The sequence below is a fragment of the Pangasianodon hypophthalmus genome, chromosome 12 (genome assembly GCF_027358585.1).
Source record: "Pangasianodon hypophthalmus isolate fPanHyp1 chromosome 12, fPanHyp1.pri, whole genome shotgun sequence".
Taxonomy (NCBI): Eukaryota; Metazoa; Chordata; class Actinopteri; order Siluriformes; family Pangasiidae; genus Pangasianodon; species Pangasianodon hypophthalmus.
In genome coordinates this window covers 7,415,937-7,440,006 of record NC_069721.1, presented here as the reverse complement: position 1 = coordinate 7,440,006, position 24,070 = coordinate 7,415,937, and the positions used below count along the sequence as shown (strand labels likewise).

The window sequence follows — 24,070 nt, the reverse complement described above, 5'->3', positions numbered from 1 at the left end:
ACGGCCTAATGCTAGCTGGTCCTGCTATCGACCTTGCCTACAGTTTATGCAATATAACAGTTAACTTAATGTTAGCTAGTTTCCTAGCTACTTTGGCTAGTGGTTTATATAACATAATAGTCTAATGTAAAGTAGCTTGCTAATGTGTGGTTTTATCTACATGATATAATACGCAGAAGCTTGTTTGCTAGCTTGTTTGTGAACTTAGCTTACTTAAATCAAACTGGTACTGCTGGAGAGGTAGCATTATCTAAGCTAAACACTTAGCTGGTAACACTGGTGCAGGTGGCTAGCTTAGCTAATGTTGCAGTATGTGTCCACTCTGTTAGACATGCACATTTGTGTGTTTTTTCGTGTTTAAGTGTGTAAAAAGCTGTACTGTGTGTCCAGGTTAAAACAGAAACACTGCACTTGACATATAGTCCAAGCTTCTAAGTTCACTACTAAGCAAGTAAAATCAGTTGGTAAAAAGGTGTGTGCATGTGTGTATTTTTCTCACACCTGGTGTGCTGGTTGGACTGGCCAGTGAGTTGGACCAAAGTGTAGGACTAGGTGTTCCAGAGGAGGGGACATGCAGTGGACTGATGGAGCTGTTAAGCGCATTAAGGAGAGAGTTGGGGGTGGACGGAGCACTTAGAGAAGCTGCTGTAGGACCAAGCAGACCTGAGACATAGATGGAAATCAGAACCATGAGCCATACAATTCCTCCTCTACTAACAACACAAGAAAATAAAGAACGATATATGATTTATTTATTCGTAACATCGTTAGCAGGAGCATTTACACAAGAAATGTGCTATTCACGAAATCCAGTTAGTTCGGCAGATTGTTTGTATCCTACAAGACTTTCTCAGTTTGTGAAAATTACATATCGGTAGAGTCAGTAATGTGAATCCACAAATCCATAAAGTAAATCAAAAAAGACTAGCTTTTTAATTAGGACAAAAGAAAAGCCATCCTATAAAAGGAGGAAGAGTAAGTCTGTGCCTGTGGTAGCTGACGTGCTGCAATGGATGAGCTCAATTAACGGGAAATTTATCTCACATTGCGCTATATGCTCTTTCACCGTTTAGTCATCATTTTTAGTCATCAGCTTTGTGAGCTTTGCCTTTTATGGAGTTTTGTCTATCTGGAAGAAATTTTTAGTTTGCCTACACAAAAATTCACACACAACTTTACTAAACGATTGATAAATGAGGCCCAAAGTCCACCATTCACAATCAAACATCTCAGTAACAATTTTCCCTGCTGATTCATCAACATTTTCAATAAAACAAAAAAGATCTTCTGCTATTTATTTAATTAATTAGTAATTAATTAACATATTATAGCCTACTCCTTAAGGAAGAATGCCATGTCTCTCTTACCCAGGCTGGTGAGACCCAAGCCGGCAGAGGTGAGGATGTCGATGCCCACAGGGCAGCTGAGAGTCGGGGTCAGAGCGGACGGAGGGCTGCTGCTGCTGCTACTACTGCTGGAGGAGGTGGAGACGGATACACACACTCCACTGCTGTCCAGGCCCAGCAGATAGCGCCGGGCTTCATACATGTTCAGAGCGTTCCTCTCCACACTCTTCACTATCACTGACTACAGAAAAATAATTAAATAAGCAATATGGAGTCACTGACATCCTAAAATCCATTTTTAGTTTGTTTAAATATTTTTCACAGCTCTGAATATTCCAGTGTTGGAGTTTAATCGTAAATTCCATCAAATGATAAAGAACAGAGCACACAGAACAGCTGGACTGTTTATTTCACCTGACATGAAAAAGTTAAATAGAGAGGCATTCTGTAGTCATATAATGTTATTAATGTTATTAATGGCACTGAAATCAGTGTCATTCTGGGTCATTGCTTGGAGAATGGTGGGGAATTAGGCTTAGCACAGCTTTTTTGGGGTTTTGCTCTTAATCTTTGAGGCTAATGTCACTAAAAAATCTGCCTCATAGAAGTCTGCCTCCCCAAAATGAGACATATTGTATTCCTCAAACCACATCTAAGTCATTAGTAATATCATTTAGACTTACAGATGTGATTTAGGACACAGTATGACTTTCTGTAATCTAAACAAAATTTCACCATGTAGCTGAACACTGTAACATTACATAAGATTTACATAGTTTTTTTTTTTTAAATGGACATACTGTACATATCAGACTCACAAAGTGCAAAACTAAAGAGGCAAGAAGCACGTCTTGGCTGACTGACTGCCCTTGATGTGGAAAATTGTGCAAATTAACCAAAACAGTTTCTAAAAACTGTAATGGAAAACATACCTTGCCCCCTTCTAGCTAATCAAATATATTAAGATGATTATAGAAGTGGAGTTTACGTGAGTGTGCTTGATCATCAGGAACAACTGATATACTGTGTGTACGACGAACTTGTTGCCCATTCTAGCGTTTTTTAAAAGTACTGCTTTTAAAGTACAGGACCGTTCAAGAAATGGAATAACAAATGGGCCAATCAGCATATCATTTGGAGGAAGGCAGATTTATGCACTGAAATGGCGATTTGCACAGTCTGCTGATTTAGAATGGAGCCGTTTTATGGAAAAACATGAGATCCTGTTTCGTCGTCTGACCGTGAGTGAGGATATGAAAATGAATGCTGAGAAGAGCTTTCCAGTTCCCAGATTCCCAAGTAAAAACCACACACTACTTCTACGTGTGCCTGCCATACCATGCATGGATACACTAGTCTGACTGCAGCCTGAGATGAGATCAGACCTTCAGGCTCCTTTACAGGTCTATAGTTATAATCCTGATGGCATGTGTGTGTGTGTGTGTGTGTGTGTGTGTGCGTATGTGTATACCTTGCTAGGCTGTTTGGGTTTGGGTTTGACACTGATGAACACATCCAGCTGTTCCATGAGAGATGTGACACACTGTGGATCTACTGCAACATCCTCTTTGATATCAAACATCAGCACCAGCGGCAGGCAGCCCTGTGTAACACCCAGGTCCACGCACACACACACACACACACACACACAAACACAGACACACACACACATTTGTCTTACTATCCTTCTGAGGACCTTCCATAGACATAATTATTAATGCTGCTAATTAATGCTATGCCTACACCTAAATCTTACACTAATCTTAAAGTAATCCTAAACTATCTTAAGGTTTTGTTAAAAAAACAACAACAACAACCAGCCAAATGTCCCCACACAACCAAAACTGTCAGATATTCCTATCCTTGTGAGGACATTTTGTCTCCACCAAGATATAAAACACACACACACACACACACATACACACACACACCAGACAGTGAGAACGGAAGAATGGAAAACAACTTTCAACACAGTTTTAAATCATTGGAACTTTAAGTGCCTCAAGAACTACTTGGCTCACATCCTAAAGTAGCAAAGCTACAGTTATTGTACTGTGATCCACCCTCTCGTTCTCATGTTGAAAAGAACAACATCAGCAGGTACAGCATTGAGGAAACTCTGCACATTAACTCAACAAACCCAGCAGGCGCTCTGGAACCACTGAGAATGCTCTAGAACCTCCAGCTTCCTGCGTTTATACACTCATCAAACCTTCAAAAGATCTAAATAGAGATGTAGCACTGAATTATTTCGGGATGCGGTTGAAAAGTTTTCGATCTTGTATGTATGTACATACGATTGTCTTCTGCTGCTGTTGATGGTCTCATGTGACTACATTGATGATTTGCACATAATGAGGCCCAAGTTTGAGCTTCAGTGGATAAACTCACCGGATACTGTAGACTTACTTAAGAACTGCTGCTGTAATCATAAAGACCCTGAGGCTTATAACAATTATCCTTTCAACACACTTAGTACTGTTTGACTTGACTCGTCCACAACTTTATACTGTAACGATTTATAGTCACACTATCTGGTGTCACCCTGAAGAAGATGAGTCTGTTCCATTTTGAGTTTGTTTCCTCTCAAGGTTTCTTCATGTAGTCTCAGGGAGTTTTCCCTCGCCATTGTCGTCTTTGGCTTACTCACTAGGTATCTAAAGCTACATATGGATCTGTGTAAAGCTGCTTTGTTAAAATGTCTCCTGTTAAAAGTTATATACAAATAAATTAGAATTGAATTGAACTGAAATTCCAGCAGATGACTAATCGTCACACCATTGTGATAAACAATTATCTTCTGGTAAACTTTTATAACTTTTATAATATGAACATAACATGAATGTAATAGTGCACACATACTGTATGATGGTGCAATGCTTTGATTATATATCAATAAAACAAATGAAAACAAACATCTTGTTTACTGACTGTACAAGAAACAGGATTGTGGAATCTAATGATTAAACGTGATCAGCTCAAATAATAGCTGATAATACAAGTGAGGGTGTCTCGTACTGAGAGCTGCATATCTAAGAAGAGATGAAGCATCTCAGTGCTGTAATTACTTTGTTTCCCCATAAAGCGCAAGGGGAACATTCTCTACTTGTGTGTTCCCAAACGATGATCCTAAGTTTATGCTATTTCTTTTCTTTTGCTCTGTGTGCTGCCACCCCCACTCTCATTCTCACTGACCACCCCGTAATGAGTCTTCTTCACTTCTTCTTCTATATCTCACTGAGCCGGCCCGAGGGCCCAGAAATCTGAAGAAGACCACAACAGCAAGTGACAGCTAAAGTCACTGTTTTCTATTTTGTCTTGAGGGAGGAATGCAGGAATTCAGACACACACACACAAACACATACACAGAAAAAGAGAAGAAAAACAGAGAGACAGAAAAAGAATGGAAAGACATAAATAAGAAACAAGTCAGCAGGAGAGGAGAGAACAGAACAGAAAAAGAAAGACTCTTTTACCATGAGGTACTGGCGTGCCAGGCAAACAGAGTCGATGGTGCCCTGGATATAGACGGTCGATTTTTTTTGCGGGCAGTTTGGATCAGGAAAGTGCACTTGAGCGCCAGTTCTCTGCATGATGTGTTTGATGTTGCTGCCATTGCGGCCCATCATGGCAAGGTGGTGCTGGGGCGCGATGTCGAGCTGTGTGCTCACGGTAATGGCGCTTGCCAGGCTCCCAGCTAAGTGCTCCAGCAACATGGCCGTGCCCCTCTGCAGCACAACCACAAAGAAAGCCCGAAATGATCAGTCAGGTCCTCCAGGTGGCTTTCCTCAGACCTATCAACAGCAACTAAACAGCATATAACTGTACATCTAACTATCGTTACTGAAAAAAGGGCTGAGTGATGTAATGCAACCATTATTACCTCAAAGTGGATTATTTTCATATAACAGCATGGCCCGGAGTGTGTTATTCCGCTTATACTTCATACTTCAACTTCGATTTGCCAGTGATTACAATTACTCATTTATTAATGAATAACATATTGCGCTTTTTAACCATTTATGGATACATTTAATATGATGGAGCGTCCACGAAACAAGTTTGTTTCTTTTAACGCCTTCTTTATAGCAGCTATAAACAGTCGCTCTCACAACAGCCTCTCTTTTTCTCTCTGTTTAAGTCAATAGGACAAAAAAATAAGCAGTTTGTCACGCTACAGAGAAACCGGAAAGCAGAAACTCCTCTGTACTGAAAACACCCGTGTGGTGAAAAACATACTGACTGTTACAAAGCACTGATACCGAGACTCCTTTCATAAATGTTACAGAAATGTTTTTCCTAACAGAAAAAAACTTCATCATATCAACAAAATTACACATTATATGATTTTTTAAAATCGCCAATTTATTATTAGGCTTAGATTATGTGCAGCGTCCTTCATACAAGTCCCTATAAGCTGTTACTATAGAAACAATAACATATTAGAACGAGCGCGTTAATATAAACTTGTTGTTTATGGTAAAGCAAGAACTACTGTCAGAGCCGTGCTGTTATAGAAACTGAATCCACATCTTCTAGTTCGAGAATCCAACCTGCACCAAAAGAAATTCTTTATATGTCTTGTAATAATATGAGATGTACTTCTAGCCTTCTGGAATCATCTAGATTTTTTATTGGTCAGTTTTTGGATAGGAAGAAAATGAGAACATAGTGCTTTTTCTGTGGCCCCTTTGGCTCCCATTTACTGCCTGTGGAGACACTTGGTTTTGGCATGGGTTTTAACACCCCAGCTCTCAGCACATACCACACATTGCAAGTGGCCTTCTGGGGGCAGACCTGGAGACTCTTTTCTCCAGATCTGGCCACAGCAGGCCACTTGGAAGTGAAGGAAGGATCATGGGTAACAGATCAGGCTCCAAGCCCAATACTAGCCTTTGGAACTTTTCTTCACAAAGCACGCAGACTGTGGCCACATTCACCTGCATGTTTAAAACAGTGGGCTCGGTGCCATAAGCTCCAAAATGAGTGTATAAAGCCTGGACCTTTACATCTTAATGCATCTGAATTTTTAGTTTAATACCAGAGTTGGTTGAAAGAACTAATCAGGTTTATTCACAGTCTCTAAAGGTGTGTGTTGGGCATACCTTCACAGCTGCAATGTTGTTCTGGGAGCCCCTCACAACCCCAGTAGCACCGTAGAGCCTAGAACGTTGCTTGAAGGCGACAGAGATGTTGTATGTCTGAGAGATGTGCTGGATGGCTGGAGAGCTGGGGTCAGGGTTCAGCTGTACTATGACCGGCAGCTCGAACATTAACACCAGAGGCAGCAGCTCCTTCACAAACAAAAAAAAAAGATTTGGCTTTGTCTATATTCACTGAAATCTTCTATCTGGGATTTCTGATACCTGCTGATCAGTATAAATGGAAACCAACCAGTTGGCACCATCATTGGGGATGTGTGACCTTGGCCAAATCCACACCCAAAACCTCCGTGCCTGGCCTGTGGCCACATAAACTTTTTAAATGCACAGAAGAAGTAAAGTTCTTTGCTAAAATTCCTGTGGTCATAGATGCATGTTACGAAGGACTTCAGAGAGACAAGTTCCTACACAAATGAATCATGAGCAAAAACATTGCTCCATATTACCATCATCTATGATTTTGATCCTTCACATGACCTAGAAAGATGAAATGGTAAACAAGAGCAACCAGTCAGACAAAATGCACCCTTGATTAGTCCCATATGCGACAGGGTCTGCGCGTGCACTCACATTCTGTACCAGGGGCCAAAATGAAAGGCCTTGTGAACCCCTTCAGATGTGGTAAATGAAGGAACTTCCCCTAAAATATAAAGGCCTCCATCCATCAGGCTGAGCAGAAACATCAGCAGCAGTCAAGGACAAAGTGCTTACACTTGAACATTCCTATGGTGCATGTAAGCTAACAATTTTCTCATTCTCATGGGGCTTAAAACCAATACCCAGGTTCTGATTTTGTTCATAAAGGCATCATATTTGGAGTTTACTCAGAAAGGATCATTTTAAATGGAGAATCACTAACTGTAATGCATTTGGTTTTCTGCATATTTGTAAAAAGAGCCTTTCTAAATCACCCTGGCTCATAATAAAAGAATGAACTCTGCTCCAAGAAGAATGCAAGGCTAATTTTTAAATCACCTAATCTCACTGAAGCATTAAAACAACAGTTTAAATCGCTGAAAGCCAGTAAGACACATGGTTTCTGGTCAATCTTACGGGTAATACCTAGAAAGACAAGTACAGTAAGAGGAAAATTCTTCTCACGATAGTAACAGTGCCTTCCTGAACGTTTATGAATATTAATATCGGCCTGCACAACTCTGGACTCACACTGGCAGGAAAAGAGAAAGGAAAACTTAAACTTTCAGTCTCCTACTTAAGTGGGTCAAGTCAAACGCACTCCATCTCTCTTCATGCTGTCCACTAGCTGTCAAGACAAATGAGAAAAACTAAGGCAGGCACTCCTTCAAAGACCGAGAGGAAAAGGGAAAAGTGGAGATGATTGGAGTGGTCAGGAGTGGAATTTCCAGCAGCATAAGTCACGCGAGAAAGAGTGAGATGCAGAGTGAGAGAGGAAGAGAGAGAGCTAGCGGCTTGTTGGTCTTTCATTCCCAAGTATATGTTTCACCCACATCACTTTGCTTATACTTTATGACTCAAAACCCACACTTGGACTTCCTGGCTAGGTGCTCATTTCTTACAAATTGCTTTATAAATGGTAAAACGTTTGCTATCATTTCTGGTGTAAAAACCTACAATTAATTGGGGCTCAGTTTCTGAAGAAAAGCCCAAAGAAAGTGGATCTGGTCTTGTTCATGCTTGGTCTTTTTTTTTTTTTAATTTGTTAGGAAGAACCTCGATAGGCTTGTAACCCGAGGAAAGAGCCCGTGTGCCGTTGAATCACACCAGAGCAGCAAAAACACTCAGCCAAATGGCTCAGGACGCCAGCAGCTTACAATTTTTAACAGCACAGCTCCGGGTCACTGCCATGTGTTTCACATCAAATATAGGCAAATCCAGGGTGTCGAATCTCCTGCCCTGTTTTCTCCATATTTTACTTACATCCACCAAAAAATGATCCATTTCTACATAAGTCCTGTAGTAAACTTCTCAACACTGGTTACAGAGTTTTCATGCATTGCATATTTTATGCTTTTTTCTGTTCTACAACATCTGATCCATCTAATCAGGTAAGTAACAGTCTCTTCCTTGGGTAGATCCTGAGTATGTTAGAACTGTGAAAACACTAAAATGTACAGAACAGGACAAGAACTAGAAACTGCTGTGCTACAAGACACCTATTTGGCTTTGTAAAGGTAACACCAGCAGGGGGCAGCACTTCAAGACTTCATACCGAGGCTTTTTCTTTACTCAGAGGAATGCAGGTGAAAAACTCATTTTATCTGTTAAAAAACATTATACATGTCAACACCATCCGCCCCCAACAACCCATGACCTCCACTCACAAACATTCATCTTCTGACCAGGACAGCATGTTGGACACCAGTAACAAAGTGTTAAGTAAGAGCTAAAGGAACTGACCATGTGTTCTCATGAAGAGCTCATAATAAGCAGCTGTAAAGTATTTATGAGCCACTGTCCGGTGTTTTTACTTACCCTGATCCTGGCCCGAGCTGCCTCCACTCCTCCTGGCTGGCCTGCAATAGACACCTACAGAGATGGAGACAGAAAATTCACATTACCAAACACGTGCTCAGTGCATGTGAGTGTCCGTAAAGTCCCTAAACAAATGTAACGCCATGTTTGTTGATCATTTTGGCCTTCAGCTCTGAGTCAACTAAAGTGATTATCTAATAAACAGAGATGGGCGTAACTAGGGACAAATAATAAAGAGAATCAGACTTTTTACGAAACTGGAGACGCAGCTCAGGATGTTTAACATTCCTAGAGTCTCCTTTAAAATGAAACATGTGTTGTCATAATGAAATACTGCATCTCTCGAAGGCACATAAACAAGAACCTCGCCACCAGTTGTTATTACTGGTGCACAACCAATAGCCTGGATCTTTCTGCAGGCGTAATCAGTAGTGTTAGGGGGCCAACACATTTCTTTATTGCACACTTTCTGGCTGTTATTTACATGCATACATGTATTCAGACACTCACATTAGTGGCAATTTAGTTTAGAGAACCTGGAAGAAACCCACGTGAACATGGACAGCATTCGAAATTCTGCAGAGACAATAACCCTATAGAGGACCCTGGAGCTGAGATTTGGTGACGGTACCTGCTGCGCCACCATGGCATCCTACTGAAGACACTGCAAAGCTCAATTACCAGAAGCTCTGTTACATTTCAGCTTGCACTGAGTTGGAAACTTATCTTATGCCCAATCAATGGAGCTCTAACCCAGCGCTATTCAACAGGTTTCAGAGTGGGGGCCAAGGTTACAAAAACAATACCAGATGAGAAGCCAAAGATATTTGATCAAGAAACTAAAAATGTATAACTGGTCTTTTCAGTAGGCCTATTTTAATTATCTTTGTAAGTGCAAAAAGTCATGAAACCAACTTAACTGTATATAGCTGTATCAGGAAGCATTAATACACTGTATCAACAGCCATATGAATACAAAGTCACATAAAGCCATTTCCATATTCAAATAGCATTTCATTTCTTACATATTAGACCTGCATTTTTTTTTTTACCAAATGAGAAACTTTTTTTCCATTTAACAATAGCACTGAAGGCTTATAAGTTGTTAGTTATGTTACATCATTGATGGTGATTTAATACGCTATGAGAGGGCATGTGTTACATTGATTTTATCAAGGATAAGGCCATTCTTAGGCACAAAGCAAAGTGGTTATTGAACCAGTGTTCAAGAAGTAATTTAATTTATTATTAATATTTGTTATCAGCAATTTTTCTGCCACACAATGTGGTCTGTAAGTAAGATTTGGTTGCTAAGCAACATAATGGACAAAGATTAAGGCAGAACAATGACTTCAATGTAACGATTTTAGTGGTTTAAAAGCAGACACAGGCTTTACTGGTTTAAAAGCAGACACAGGCTTCAAATATGACTCAGCCATTAACATTTTAGAACAAAAACAAATCGTTTTGCTATGACTGGAGAAAGATTAACTATGCTAATTTTCTGTATCTGTGTCAAACGTTTTTTTGCTAGCTTGGCTTGGGCATGTGTGCAAAAGTGTCGTGCATGCCACACTACCTGCTGCTCCACTCGCACCACTTTATCTGCCCACCTCTTACTGAAAATGAATGACTGCCTCCTGTTATGTAAAAAGCCCTTAATGAATACAAAACATGTTTTTAATTTCATTTAATCATCTGGTAATAATCAATCAAAGGGCCAGTAAAACTTTACTCAAGGGCCACTAATTGAATTGAATAGCGCTGCTCTAGGCCCATCTAGGAACATTACTGAATCAAGGAGATGCTTACATTTACTTCCAATTTCTCAAGGATAAAGGAACGTAATAAGATTTCCCAGATCAAGCTGATAAAATTCCTGCTACATTCACACACACAAGCCCAAAACATGGCCATAGAATTATATAGTACATGTCACGTATTGGGGAAACGGATACAAGTGCAGGTGATTTTATTTACAATGGGTGAACAAAACAAAAGATCCCAATCCGAATCACAAAATGATTAAAAAAAAAAAAAAAAAAAAAAAACACGAAGGGAGCTGAGGCATGATACACACAGCAGAGACTTAGTAATGAGATGCAGAAACATTAGCACTTAAATAACAAAGCTAATCAAGGTGAAACTGAAAACAGGTGTGCATAATAGGAGTAAAGAGGAAATAGCGATGGTTGCTGGGAAGTGGAGTCCAAGGTGGCCGTTTTGTGATGCTACAATGCATCCTGGAAAATTGACATCATCGCCATAACCGGCACTGACATTAGATAAATCTTAAAAGTTATAAATCTGTCTGAGTGAATGTTACAGACATGTTATTTACCACTAAATACTAATTACAAAAATTGCTTAAAAAAGCAACAATATATGTATTGTTGTTAGATATCTCATACATGTTTCTAACATTAACTCGGACATAATAATTTTAAGGTGATGAAAACCTGTGTATATGTGCATTTGTTTACATGAGTGTGATAAGATCTGACCTGGTTGCTCTTCTCTGCCTGGTTGTTGCGGTTGGAGTCAGGGAAATGGATGTGGCAGCCTGTATCCTCCATCACCTTCTTGATGTTGTTGCCTCCTTTGCCAATGACGTGTGAGTGCTCAGTGTGTGAAACGTCCATTTTCAGAGTCACGCGATTGCTCTGCATCAATAAGCAAATAAACGTGTCACCATTGCATTGCTAGCACGGACCTTACTTTCACTAAAGCAGATGTTATGGAACCCCTGATGACTAAGAGCAGCACCAAAACTGTCACTAAAGCACTGATATAGATCTATGAGCTCCAGGAGTGAGTCATAGTTTCCCCTTACGATTCAGGCTTGCCTCTTCTGTTCTGTCTGCACACTGTATCCACACTAACAAAAGCTAACAAAACAATTTAGCGCTGTTTCGACTAGCCCGAGAAAAGATTTCATTAAGAGGAAACAGTATTGCAATCAAATTGTCCAAATCAGTTAAACAAATGTTTTAGAAAACACATGACATTCTGCAGTATAGGTTTAAAAATACCTTTATTCCAGGTGCTACAAAGAATTACTTCCTACATCTCCCAGATTTGCATCATCAGGGACCAAGGATTCAGTAGTGTACCACTGCCACTTCAGTAAGAAGCTATGCTTTCTTTGAAATTAACAAACATCTTTACTCTGAATATTTTGATTTGTGCAGTTTAAGGGTGCGCATGCAGCAAAGCCATTCTAAATCAAATATTAAAGCTGTTTAGCTGACATTTAAAAGCCCAAATTTCATAGTGTTAGATTAAGAAATGCCTTTTCTTCCATTTTTCATGAACATAGACATTATATAAAAGGTTTTTTTGGCAAGGATTATTTAAAGGCGATGGAATAATGTGCAGACCATGACTCCTGCCCCTTGATTCCTGAGAGTCATGTTTCCTTCTTTAAATGTAGTGTATAGTATAAAGAACAGTGATGGCTAAAATCTAATGCATAATTAATAGCGCAACAATGAAACTACTCAGGCTGAGCAGTGCATTATATCAGAAGGTTTCACTGATGGCATGATAAGAATTATGTTGGTCAAACTATTACACACACACACACACACACATACTTAGAGACACACAGACAGCTGCATTTGCAATTTCATTTTTTTTAAGCGCTTAAGTCTTAGGACCCGGCTGGGTTCATGCCATATCTTCACCAAATACTAAACATGCTAAACAGAAAAGTTGTAACCCTTTTGTTCAAACAAACAAAAAAAAACCCACACTAAACTTACGATTCTGTCATCTGTCCTTTTGTGCAATTTGTACTTTGATACACACAATCTGCTCTGAGTCAATATGCTTTTAATTTCTCTTCCAGAGGCATTTTTGGGGGAAAAATGACGACTGAGTAAATAATCCACCTCGTTCATGTTCATAATACCTGCGACTGTACTTCATGACTGCTGATAATGTGTTACAGATGATTCAGATGGCTTTTCACTCTGTGTAATCACCTGTCAGAACTGTCACAGATAGGCTGCTTGAATATACAGTCTGAGCTAGAAGGAAATCAGCCACAGCATCACTTCTACCATTCTGTCTATTTGTCTTACAACTACTGGTGGTGCTGTTGCGCTTGGCTCCACAAAAGTCCAAAATAATCCACATTAAGACATTTGTTACCAGCAACTAATCTGATGTGGATGCAAAAATGAAACTTTATAACTGTTGCCTTGCCAGCCAAATTATATGACGAATAGCATACTATATTATGCAGCCTGTTAAATGTATTGTTTGAATGTAATAATACGATAGGCCCTAATACCCAGTTAACCTAGACAGGCTAGTAATAATAAACTGTACTTCACAGTATACTTCTCTTCTAGTATACATAAGTATACCTGCACTAGTGTAGTAATTTAGATATATTGTACTCTACATGATCCAGGCAAAATGATGTTGCTGGTCTGGTTTTATTCCCATCTTTCTGCTGGATTTTTTCCAAGCTCTGGCATGACACAACTATTTTTTGTTATTATTTCTGCTATTACATAAAAGATAAATGAGCCTGTTTCCCTTTAGGAGACTGATAAATTGTGTAAACAGCTGTCATTGGTACATCTTGTACATGTTGTAATTGTTATCCATGAGGAGTTTGTTTTTTTTCTGATGAGCTGGGGGTCAGATTCCAGTCAGATAAGAAGGCTATCTAGTCGAGACTGTAGCACCTGAAGCTGTTCCTAGATTGTAACCAATATATGTGAGAGGGGACATAGATATAACAAGATAGAACACAGTTTAGCTGTCTTGCTCTTCCTCAGCACAAAGTTTGCCCTCCTGTAGCGATGGAATGCTCTGCAGATGCTATTATCACAGAGGAGCTCAGGCCTCCTCCTGTGAGTTATTATCTAACCAATGAATGACGTCTATCTCCGTTCCGTTGGCCAGTGGAATCTGAGTGTGACTGCTGAGTACAGGGTCATTGGCTAAGAGAGACCTCTGAACTATGTGTAGACCAGCAGGGGTCTCAGAACAACAAAGTCGCAGCCCATGTGCTAAAGTTTCTGCAGCGGAGAGGACATCTAATCTAATCTACAACTGGACATCAGATTATTATGATGAAATCTACACTGGGATAGTATACACAGTATGTGTAATGATTCTGAGTAGTGCATATCTGACTTTCAGGATTCCTTACACCTGTAACAGCTAAAATAATAATAGATAGGTAAACAAATAAAGAAATAGGCTTAACAAACTAGTATTCTATTCAAAAATGTAGTATTCTGCGTAGTTTTTGTATGTCAGAGACAGTATTCTTCTTATATCACAGTGATTTGCCAACAATTACAATTTTAAATATTATTAATGAACGACACGTCCCACTTTTTAACTGTTCACATGTAATGTTATGGAAAGCCTGCAAGACTTGAGTCTTCAGGACAGAGGATTTTGTACTTTCCAGTTTCTGCGTTTTTTTTTTTTTTTTGGCTCATTAACTTCAAGAGAGAGAGAAAAAAGTGAGGCTGGCGAGGAAATGACTGTTTATAGCTACTATAATGTAAGTGATAACAGGAACTAACTCCTGTGCTGGGAAACTTACAGACATTTACAAACTGCTGAGACTCCTTCCATAACTGTTAAATAAACGTCTCCAAACAGAAAACTTCAATGATTATACTGTACATTTTCTTTGTTATATGACAACACATTTTGAATCCATTTATTATTATTCTTAGATTATGTGGAGCATCTGCCATACAAGTCCCTGTGATTGAGGTGTTATAGGAACGATAACTTATTAGAACTAGCTCATTAATATAATCCCATCATTAATGTTACAATATAAATATTCAAATCCGTGCTGCTATAAAAATTATTCAACATCTTTTCATTTGAGAATTCAGTTGCGCTGTGGTAAAAGACCATCATTCGTATGTGATGTCATAGCTCATGCCAGATGTAAAACGCCTTCCCCATCCCTGCTTATATATTTGCTTTTCTAATAAATTAATATTTCCTTGTTGCTTAGCAACAATGTATTAAAGAGTAATAATGTTTACTTTAAGAAAATTATATCTATATTTTCTCTTTTAGAGGTGACTGGACACTTTGCTTGAACGTTTTGGTCTGATTTCTCCAAAAGCAGCCTGATTAGGTTAGGGTCATGTGACTAATATGATTTTAATATTAAAATCATGATTAAATCTAACAATTTTCAACCAATAGTTTTATTGCACTTTATCATTTTAAATCAGTAAAAAAAAAAGCCCTTTTCATATCAGCCTTTATTTTCTCAAATGGTTACACTTTGAAATTAAAATATGAAAATATGACTCCCAATCAAATGGATACTTTAAGTGCTAAATATGAGCAAAATTGTTCCCATAAATAAAAAAATGTTGGTATGCTAAACAATATCACTATCAATTATGATTTACTGGGAAACCAAAAACCTTGATCCCAATTAAAATACAATGACTTGTGCAGCTTTACTTACGTAGCTCAAGAAGTGCTCACCTTAGTATCGAGGACAGACATGATCTTCTCCTTAGCTTCTTTCACGTCGTCCCTTTTCCCACTTACTTTGATATGTGGATCTGCAAAGCAGAGAATGAACAGGTGACATCAACAATCTGAACATTGCAAGTTAACTTCCTACCACTGGTCCTCACTATGTCACATTGTTTTGCATGTAGTTATTTAATAATATGAACATTACTACATTACTGTGAAAACAGCACAATAATTGCATCCTTCTGTGATTCTGCTTTTCATCCATCAGGTCTGAAAGTTGTTTGGTACAGAGTTACATGAACAATGTTGAGCTGTTTTAGCTAAAGCCAGGCTTTTATTTCTGTCATTATAACTAGCCGTTCCTAGCCCCTGATGCCAAACAGAATCTTGTTGTGTTGGCTAAGTTTCCATTACTCATTCATTATACAAAAGTTTCACACTTGCACTTAAATGTAGAGTACAGAACTTTCGTGCCATGTTATGAAGCTGGTTTTACTAACCATCTATCAGTGCTTGTTTTTTTTAATCAGTTAGTCTCATAAGCTAGGCTTCTAGCTTTCACTAGATCTAATACTAATCTCTAATCTGGTACTTTTTGTCAATAAACACAGCCAAGAACTGCATTTGAATGACATGACCAAACACTAGACATTTTTCCCCTAACCTGTGAGCAAACATGCGCGATTCTATTGTTTACTCATCATTAACTACTTCAAACAAAACCTTTTAATAACTTTTACAAATGTTTTCAGTCCAGTGACTATATCTTGCTTAAAGAAGCCTATTATGAGACAGTATTCAGACATTTCTTGCAAATGTCACAGCCATTTAGACAGCCTGTCAGTTTCCACCTTCAAAATTCTGTAGCCTGTGGCCAGAAAAGTGTACAAAAGATATCATACGCTGTATGGTCTGTGAATGGAGCATCTAAAGCTCAGACTATCTATCAGCAGACGTTTTCTTGTACTTTGAAAATAGAAATATTTCTGAAGTCACAATGGCAACCACCAAATTAAAATTAAGAGATGAGAATAAAGGCAAGGCTTCATTTTATGCTAAAATGACCTCCATCGTGCATACTGCGGCCACTGAATTTAAACATTCATTTCATAATGATGGCTTTCAGTGCCAAAGGCAATGAGAAAAAAAACCATGCTGAATTGCTATGCGACACAGAGGCGGATTCCTCCACCACAAAATCCTGCAGAACAACAGTTCGCTGCGATTAGGTGGACCCTGAAAAGAGAGCTTGCCTGAATGCGGCTCCGGCTGCTTGTCGTGCATTGGTCAAATGACAGACTATTAGTTAGCCACTACTGACCTTGGTTTAACTGCATGTAATGCAACCTTTTTCTGTGGTCGAACTCAAGTGCTCACTAGAGGTTTCTCTGTTTGCACTGTGGTACAGGAGGAACTCGGGAGAAAAGCGAAAATTAAAAAAAAGTGTATTAAATGGCCAGTTTCATATTGAGGGGCTAATTCACGGTGGTGTAAGTAGTAGGATTACACGAATGTAAGATCTCTCACTTTACATTTTTAGCCATAATTCTTCTCAGCGCTCTGTCCTTGACTGGCATGATCTTGAATTGAGTATAATAGAATACTGGAAAGTGGCTGGTGGTTTTTGCACAATTACAAAAACAAAGCTTGCCTAGATAGTATACCCAGGCACCAGCCAGGCGGTCCAGTTACTCATGCGCCAAGCAGCTCAAGAGTCATATCACTATTCATACAGATGTGAGACGTTTGGGAGGATTTCTGCATTTGTCGCATGAATGTCATCCAATAATAACAAAAAATATAAAGGCAGTTTTATTTAACAAACTACATGTTCAACATTTTACAAGCCCAAATATTCCTAAAACTACCGTGAAAAGTCTGTAATAAATAAACATATGGGAACTACTTTATTGGCACTAACATCAGCCGCATGCTTTCAGTAGCTGTTGATCAGTTGGAATGTGTTTAGTATGTATTTTTCCATTCCTCTGGTCAAAACTGTTTCAGTTTACTGCACGTTTTTTTATACACTCTTGTTAGGCCTGCTTTGGAGCACACCAGTGTTCACACCATTTCACTGGGATTGCAATCAGGACACTGATTCAGCCAAAAAAAAAAAAAATTATATTGTTCTGTTGTTGATTTACTTCTGTGTTTTGGGTCAGTGTTGTATAACCCAACCTATTTGGAATCTTAGATCACAGATAAATTGTCTGAATTCTGCTACAGAGTTTGGAATTCATTGGTCCCGCAGTGATCTAACCCTGAGCCAGTGATGCACTTCCACACTCTCTAAATCATTCTTCACTCTTAAGACAAGGTTTTGGTGTTTGTTTGCATTTTTTTAATGCAGGATTTTGCCAAATGATTCACTTTTTGTGCTCTGGGAAATCTAACTGGATGTTAGTAAACTTGAACTGGATGTATTTTTTTGTTTTGTTTTTAGTGTAGTTTGCACTGGTCACAATGGAAATATCCAATTATACACCATATGGCCAAAGTTGGACCTGATCATCACACCCATATTGCTAACCATCTATCAGTGCTTGTTTTGTTTTTTTTAATCAGTTAGTCTCACAAGCTAGGCTTCTAGCTTTCACTAGATCTAACACTAATCTCATGACATGACCAAACACTAGACATGTTTCTTCTAAGCTTTGAACAAACATGCGAGATTTTATTGTTTACTCATCATTAACTACTTCAAACTAAATCTCACATCTGACCATCAGATCCATATGTGGGCCTTCCCCAAACTGTTGCCAAAAAGTTGGAGGCACAATTGTATAGAATGTCTTTTATGCTGGAACATTACAACTTCCCTTCAAGGAACTAAGAGGCCTGAAACATGTTCCAGCAAGACAATGCTCCTGTGTAGAAGAACTTGAGTGGCCTGCACAGAGCCCTGACCTCAAGCCCACTGAACACCTTTAGGATGAACTGTAACACCGAGTGCGCCCCAGACCTTTTCGCCCAAAATCAGTACCTGACCTCACTAATGCTCTTGTGGCTGAATGCAAGCCTTCCCAGAAGAGTGGAGGTTATTATAACAGCAAAGGAGGTACTAAATCTGGTGCTTTGTCCATACAGTTTACATTTCTTATGATTGATATTAGAAGGAAAAATTTGGATACCTTATTAAGCTTAACCCATTTTCAGGTAAATGCTGCACAAACCATCACATGTACTGCTGGCCTGAAAACATTCTCCAAGACAAATCTATTCTGCAATTGGTGCATACAAAAAATAAAGCTAGGCCAGGTCAGATGTAAAGCTACACCACCTCTAGTCTTGCCAACATCAGGCCACTGGAAAATAAAGTGGAGGAGATCAGACTTCCTCTGCAATGTGAAATAATCTTAATGACTGTTGAGTCTTAATTTCCACAGAGACTTGTTACATGTCCTACAAGGCAAAATAATCTCCTGAACCCTGTCTATCCTTTTTGTTGGTTTACTCCAAGTTGATTAAAAAAAATTAAGTCATCACATACGACTGTAAGGATATGACGCAGAAATAGTTCTCTATGATTGCTATAAATGTTCAAATTGGAGTATGTTTGGAGATGCTGCTGCCAGGGAGGTTAAGCAAATATTGCAGGGTGTGCAATGCTAGTCACAGCAAATGTGAGAATGACGTTATAGGTAAGTCTCTGCTTAGTCCCGGTCTGGATCATGGTGGATCTGGAGCCTACCCCAGGAATACTGAGCACAAGGTAGGAAAACACTCTGTATGAGAGAGCAGTCTACCTCAGGGCATCTCACTCATTCATTCCTTCATTATTAGCAATCTTTTTATCCTGGTAGGGTTGTGGTGGACTCAGAGCCTTTCCCAGAAACACCGGTGGCCAGGCATGGACACGCCCTGAATGTGATGCCAGTCAATCGTGGGGCACCGTGCACACACATTCATACACTCATTCATACATAGGGGCAATTTAGAGTTGCCAAACCACCAAACTGCATGTTTTTGAGAGGTGGGAGGAAACTGGAGAACCCAGACAAGCCCCATGCAGACACAGGGAGAACATGCAAAACTCCACATAGACAAAGTTTAGGATTGAACCCTGAATCGTGAAACTATGAGGCAGTACCACTACCTACCACACCACTGCTCCACCCGAAAAAGCCAATAAAGACATTTCTTATAAATAAATAAATAAACAAACAAACATATAAATAAATAAATGGATAAAATTGAGTTATACCAGAAAATTTTAATCAGATGACTATGGAGAAAAGCATATCCAAAATTACGGTAGGCATCTGGTGAAGATAAGGCATCAATAGAGATTGAAGGTTAAGGGTTCAAAATGTGGCAAACAATATAATTCATAACAGACTCTAAAGCAAAAACATACATATCAAATCAGTGGAAGACTCTGCCAAAAAAAAACCAGCACATTTTCTGCATATTTGGATATTTTTAACAGAGAACTAGCCATTAAAGCTTCCCCCAAGAGAAGCTAGCACTTAAACTGCCCACAGCTGAAATGAGCATGAGCCAAGCTGCAGGTCCTGACGACATCCCTAACCCAGTTGTACAAATGTGTGCCAGCTAGCATATACACAATGATACTTGTAAAAAAAAATGGCCAAAGCATTAATGACATCAGTATGAAAATGATTTACACCCTTAAAAATGAACCTTTCAAGGATTCTTCAAGGGATTGAAGAATCAAGGAAAGACATAACCTTTTAGATTTCCCTCAGAGGATCGAAGAACTTTTAAGGATTATTAAATCTTATAAGAGCGTACAGAATACAGAGAAAACCCAAAGAACTTTCCAGAATGCTCTGAAGCTACATGTGCTCCTCTTCCCTGTAGCCATTATTTCACTCTACATACATTAGAATAAATAGGTAATATAGGTAGGTAATATATTTTTAAATCTCTGCACTCATTCACTTTATAGGATGTTACTGGTAACTGTTTTTAAGATTGTATGTGACCTTATGTCAGATGCTCAGACATGGTCATTACTAATTTTATTAATGTATAGAATATATGTTTTTAATATACGTTGCTTTTGGTTCACACTGAAGTTGCTGGGAGTTGATTCCAAAAAGAGTCGATTCCCTGATTCCAAACATCGAAAACAAAGAGTCAACCGCAAAGCTTTGGAGTCGATTCCATTCTACTTGTGGAAACATAGCAAGAAAAATAAGCATCCAACTGTTTCAGCATCCAACTGTTTCAGCTTGGGTGTCTAATTTGGTTGACATAATCACTTGATAATATTTTCATGCCATGAGAGACTGTCTGATAAATGTTAGTAATGTTGTATTGCAAGTATTGATGCAAGTATTAAGTTCTGTTAGTTGACTGAAATGATGGAAAGAAATATTAATTCTTTTTGATATTTTGTAGATTTTTTTAAAGAATCCAACTAATCAATTAATCAGAAATTATCAAAATATTTGTTACTTGCAGATCTGCTTGACTTGAGACTCGGGTTCATTGTCACTCTCTTGATGGTTCTATGGTCCTGAAACTGAACTCGTGGAAGCCAAATTTTTTAGAAATGCTTTTATAACCCCTTTCCAGTGACCTTCACCAGCTTTTCTTCTGAGATCCAGTGAATCCTCTTTTCATTGGGCCATGTTGCACTTGAACAGAATTCTGTTGTAAAAAGCACAAGGTGTGGGCGGCTCAAGTCCACACATGAAACCTATTAAAGTTAGGCATCTTTCAAAAGTTCATTATCCTAGAGGTTCATTTTTCCATCATTGGCCTCGAGTGTTCCAACCGTTTACAAAAAGCTTTGGCAAAATGAAGTGTTGTGTGGACTAAATACAACTGTCTTCAAATATGGACAGAAACCATATTACACTGTAAGAGCCATTCAGAATCAAATCCATGCCTACAGAGTACACAGACTTGATCAACATACATAGAAGTGGAGTTGAAGAAGGAATGCACTGGATTTGATTGAACACGGCAGTGTATCTCAGGTAGGGAGATGCCCTTACACACTCCCAGCCCTGTCACTACACAAGCAGCTTTAAAAAATAGGCACATCTGGAGCTGCTAAGACAACTCCAAAACACACTAGTCTACCTCCCCACCTAACTGCTCCCCCATGCACAGCTGGTTTTGATAATTGTTAATGATGGCGCGAGGCACATCTGTCCAAATAAAATCCACAGAACGTTTACTTTGAGCTAATTTCAGATGCATTTTTGGAACGTGAGAGGAGGACAAAAACGACAGACTGACATGTCTCTGACATGAAGTCAGTCATACAGCACGGTTGCCTAACACAGATTAGAGGAGAATCGTGATAGAAGTCCGGCTACTGCTGCATAACAGAACAGGAGCCAGTTGCGCCAGCTGAACTAAACTAAAATTCGAGCATAAGTAAGGTTGTAAAGTCAATCCTTACCCATAGGTTAAAGAGTAGTTAGTTTAATTAGTTTATATCGCACAGAGTGATTTATTTCACCATCACCAGCCAATCAGAAAGACAATCCGGCATAAACAGGAAGCATTACATCCACAATCAAGACACAAGGAAGTGGTTAACATTTTTTTCAGTATAATATATTCACTTATATAACTAAAGATAAGTGAATAAAAAAAAAAATTCAATTTTTTTTCAATATTCCAATAATGATTCAATTTATCCATCTAATGTATTTGTATTTTATACTGATATGAGCTTGTTCTGTTCTGCTGCTTGGGCTCTTGTGCAACAAATTTAACGCCATTTTAGTAATGAACCACAGCAACAAAAAACAGCACATGCTTGCAAAATTAACCTGCATTGTATACAACAAACAACGGTATAATATTACACTACTGGTAAACTTTTTCAATATTTTCAATATTCTGTGATGTATACTATCTTGCCAGGATCTAGAATTGATTGACATTTTGCACTACAGAGAAAAGAGCTTACTACACTGACTGATTGAAAAATAGCCTATTTGTAGCATTATAATGCCTTAATCATAGACTATAACTACTGACATGAAGAAATTCTCCAATAAAAATGGATTTATAGGTTTACTCTGCACCTGGCAGCACAGAACCACTGAGAAGTTTTGTTTATGGTGAATATTGCATCTACTATGGGGTAGAACTCATTTTTAAGTTATAACTTAAATATTACTTGTTGCATTTTTTTAGTAGTTTGTAAACTTGAACGTAGTGGCCATTTTACATTCAAACTCAGCTATAATAGAACTTACGTTCAGCTGGGGCAACCAGCAATAGGCCTCTTATTTACTCCATAGGTGGCGCTGTGTGCGCTGTGTGTAAATGGGGTATGTGTTAATCAGAGAGCAGTGTTTTAAAGGCTCTCAGCTGTTTGGAGTGGCCTCCATGCTGGATTATGTCATGCACACTGGGGCCCAGCTAATTCTCATAGTGCCACTGCTGGCACTGCTTGAAAAAATACACACACACACACACACACACACACACACACACACAGACAAGTGTGTTCAATAGCAAATAACACTGAAGCAGTTAAGCTACAGTATTGGGTTTGTATTTGTGAAGGAGTGAATAAGCTACAGTATTGGACTTATATGTGTGAATGAGTGAATAAGTTACAGTATTGGGTTTGTACATGTGGATGAGTGAATAAGCTACAGTATTGGATTTGTACGTGTGAATGAGTGAATAAGCTACAGTATTGGGTTTGTACATGTGGATGAGTGAATAAGCTACAGTATTGGATTTGTATGTGTGAATGATTGAATAAGCTACAGTATTGGGTTTGTTTGTGTGAATGAGTGAATAAGCTACAGTATTGAGCTTGTACGTGTGAATGAGTGAATAAGCTACAGTATTGGACTTATATGTGTGAATGAGTGAATAAGCTACAGTATTGGGTTTGTACATGTGGATGAGTGAATAAGCTACAGTATTGGGTTTGTATGTGTGAATGAGTGAATAAGCTACAGTATTGGGTTTGTATGTGTGAATGAGTGAATAAGCTACAGTATTGGGTTTGTATGTGTGAATGAGTGAATAAGCTACAGTATTGGGTTTGTATGTGTGAATGATTGAATAAGCTACAGTATTGGATTTGTATGTGTGAATGAGTGAATAAGCTACAGTATTGGGTTTGTACATGTGGATGAGTGAATAAGCTACAGTATTGGGTTTGTATGTGTGAATGAGTGAATAAGCTACAGTATTGGGGTTGTACATGTGGATGAGTGAATAAGCTACAGTATTGGGGTTGTACGTGTGGATGAGTGAATAAACTACAGTATTGGGTTTGTATGTGTGAATGAGTGAATAAGCTACAGTATTGAGCTTGTATGTGTGAATGAGTGAATAAGCTACAGTATTGGGTTTGTACATGTGGATGAGTGAATAAGCTACAGTATTGGACTTATATGTGTGAATGAGTGAATAAGCTACAGTATTGGGTTTGTATGTGTGAATGAGTGAATAAGCTACAGTATTGGGTTTGTACGTGTGGATGAGTGAATAAGCTACAGTATTGGGTTTGTATGTGTGAATGAGTGAATAAGCTACAGTATTGGGTTTGTACGTGTGGATGAGTGAATAAGCTACAGTATTGGGTTTGTACGTGTGGATGAGTGAATAAGTTACAGTATTGGGTTTGTACGTGTGAATGAGTGAATAAGCTACAGTATT

At 38.7% G+C, this 24,070-nt stretch overlaps 1 protein-coding gene across 1 annotated transcript in view; it reads right to left on the bottom strand.

The window, feature by feature from the left end:
• The window catches only part of bicc1b (BicC family RNA binding protein 1b), a 67,068-nt gene that overhangs the window by 11,424 nt on the left and 31,574 nt on the right, over positions 1–24,070 (bottom strand). Inside the window, exons 4-11 of the mRNA XM_034309453.2 lie at positions 15,455–15,534; positions 11,467–11,625; positions 8,963–9,016; positions 6,452–6,640; positions 4,823–5,074; positions 2,818–2,949; positions 1,368–1,587; positions 502–663 (exon numbers count right to left, since the gene is read on the bottom strand). Of these exons, the coding sequence (XP_034165344.1) occupies positions 502–663; positions 1,368–1,587; positions 2,818–2,949; positions 4,823–5,074; positions 6,452–6,640; positions 8,963–9,016; positions 11,467–11,625; positions 15,455–15,534 (1,248 nt within the window). The remainder of the gene's footprint in view (positions 1–501; positions 664–1,367; positions 1,588–2,817; positions 2,950–4,822; positions 5,075–6,451; positions 6,641–8,962; positions 9,017–11,466; positions 11,626–15,454; positions 15,535–24,070) is intronic.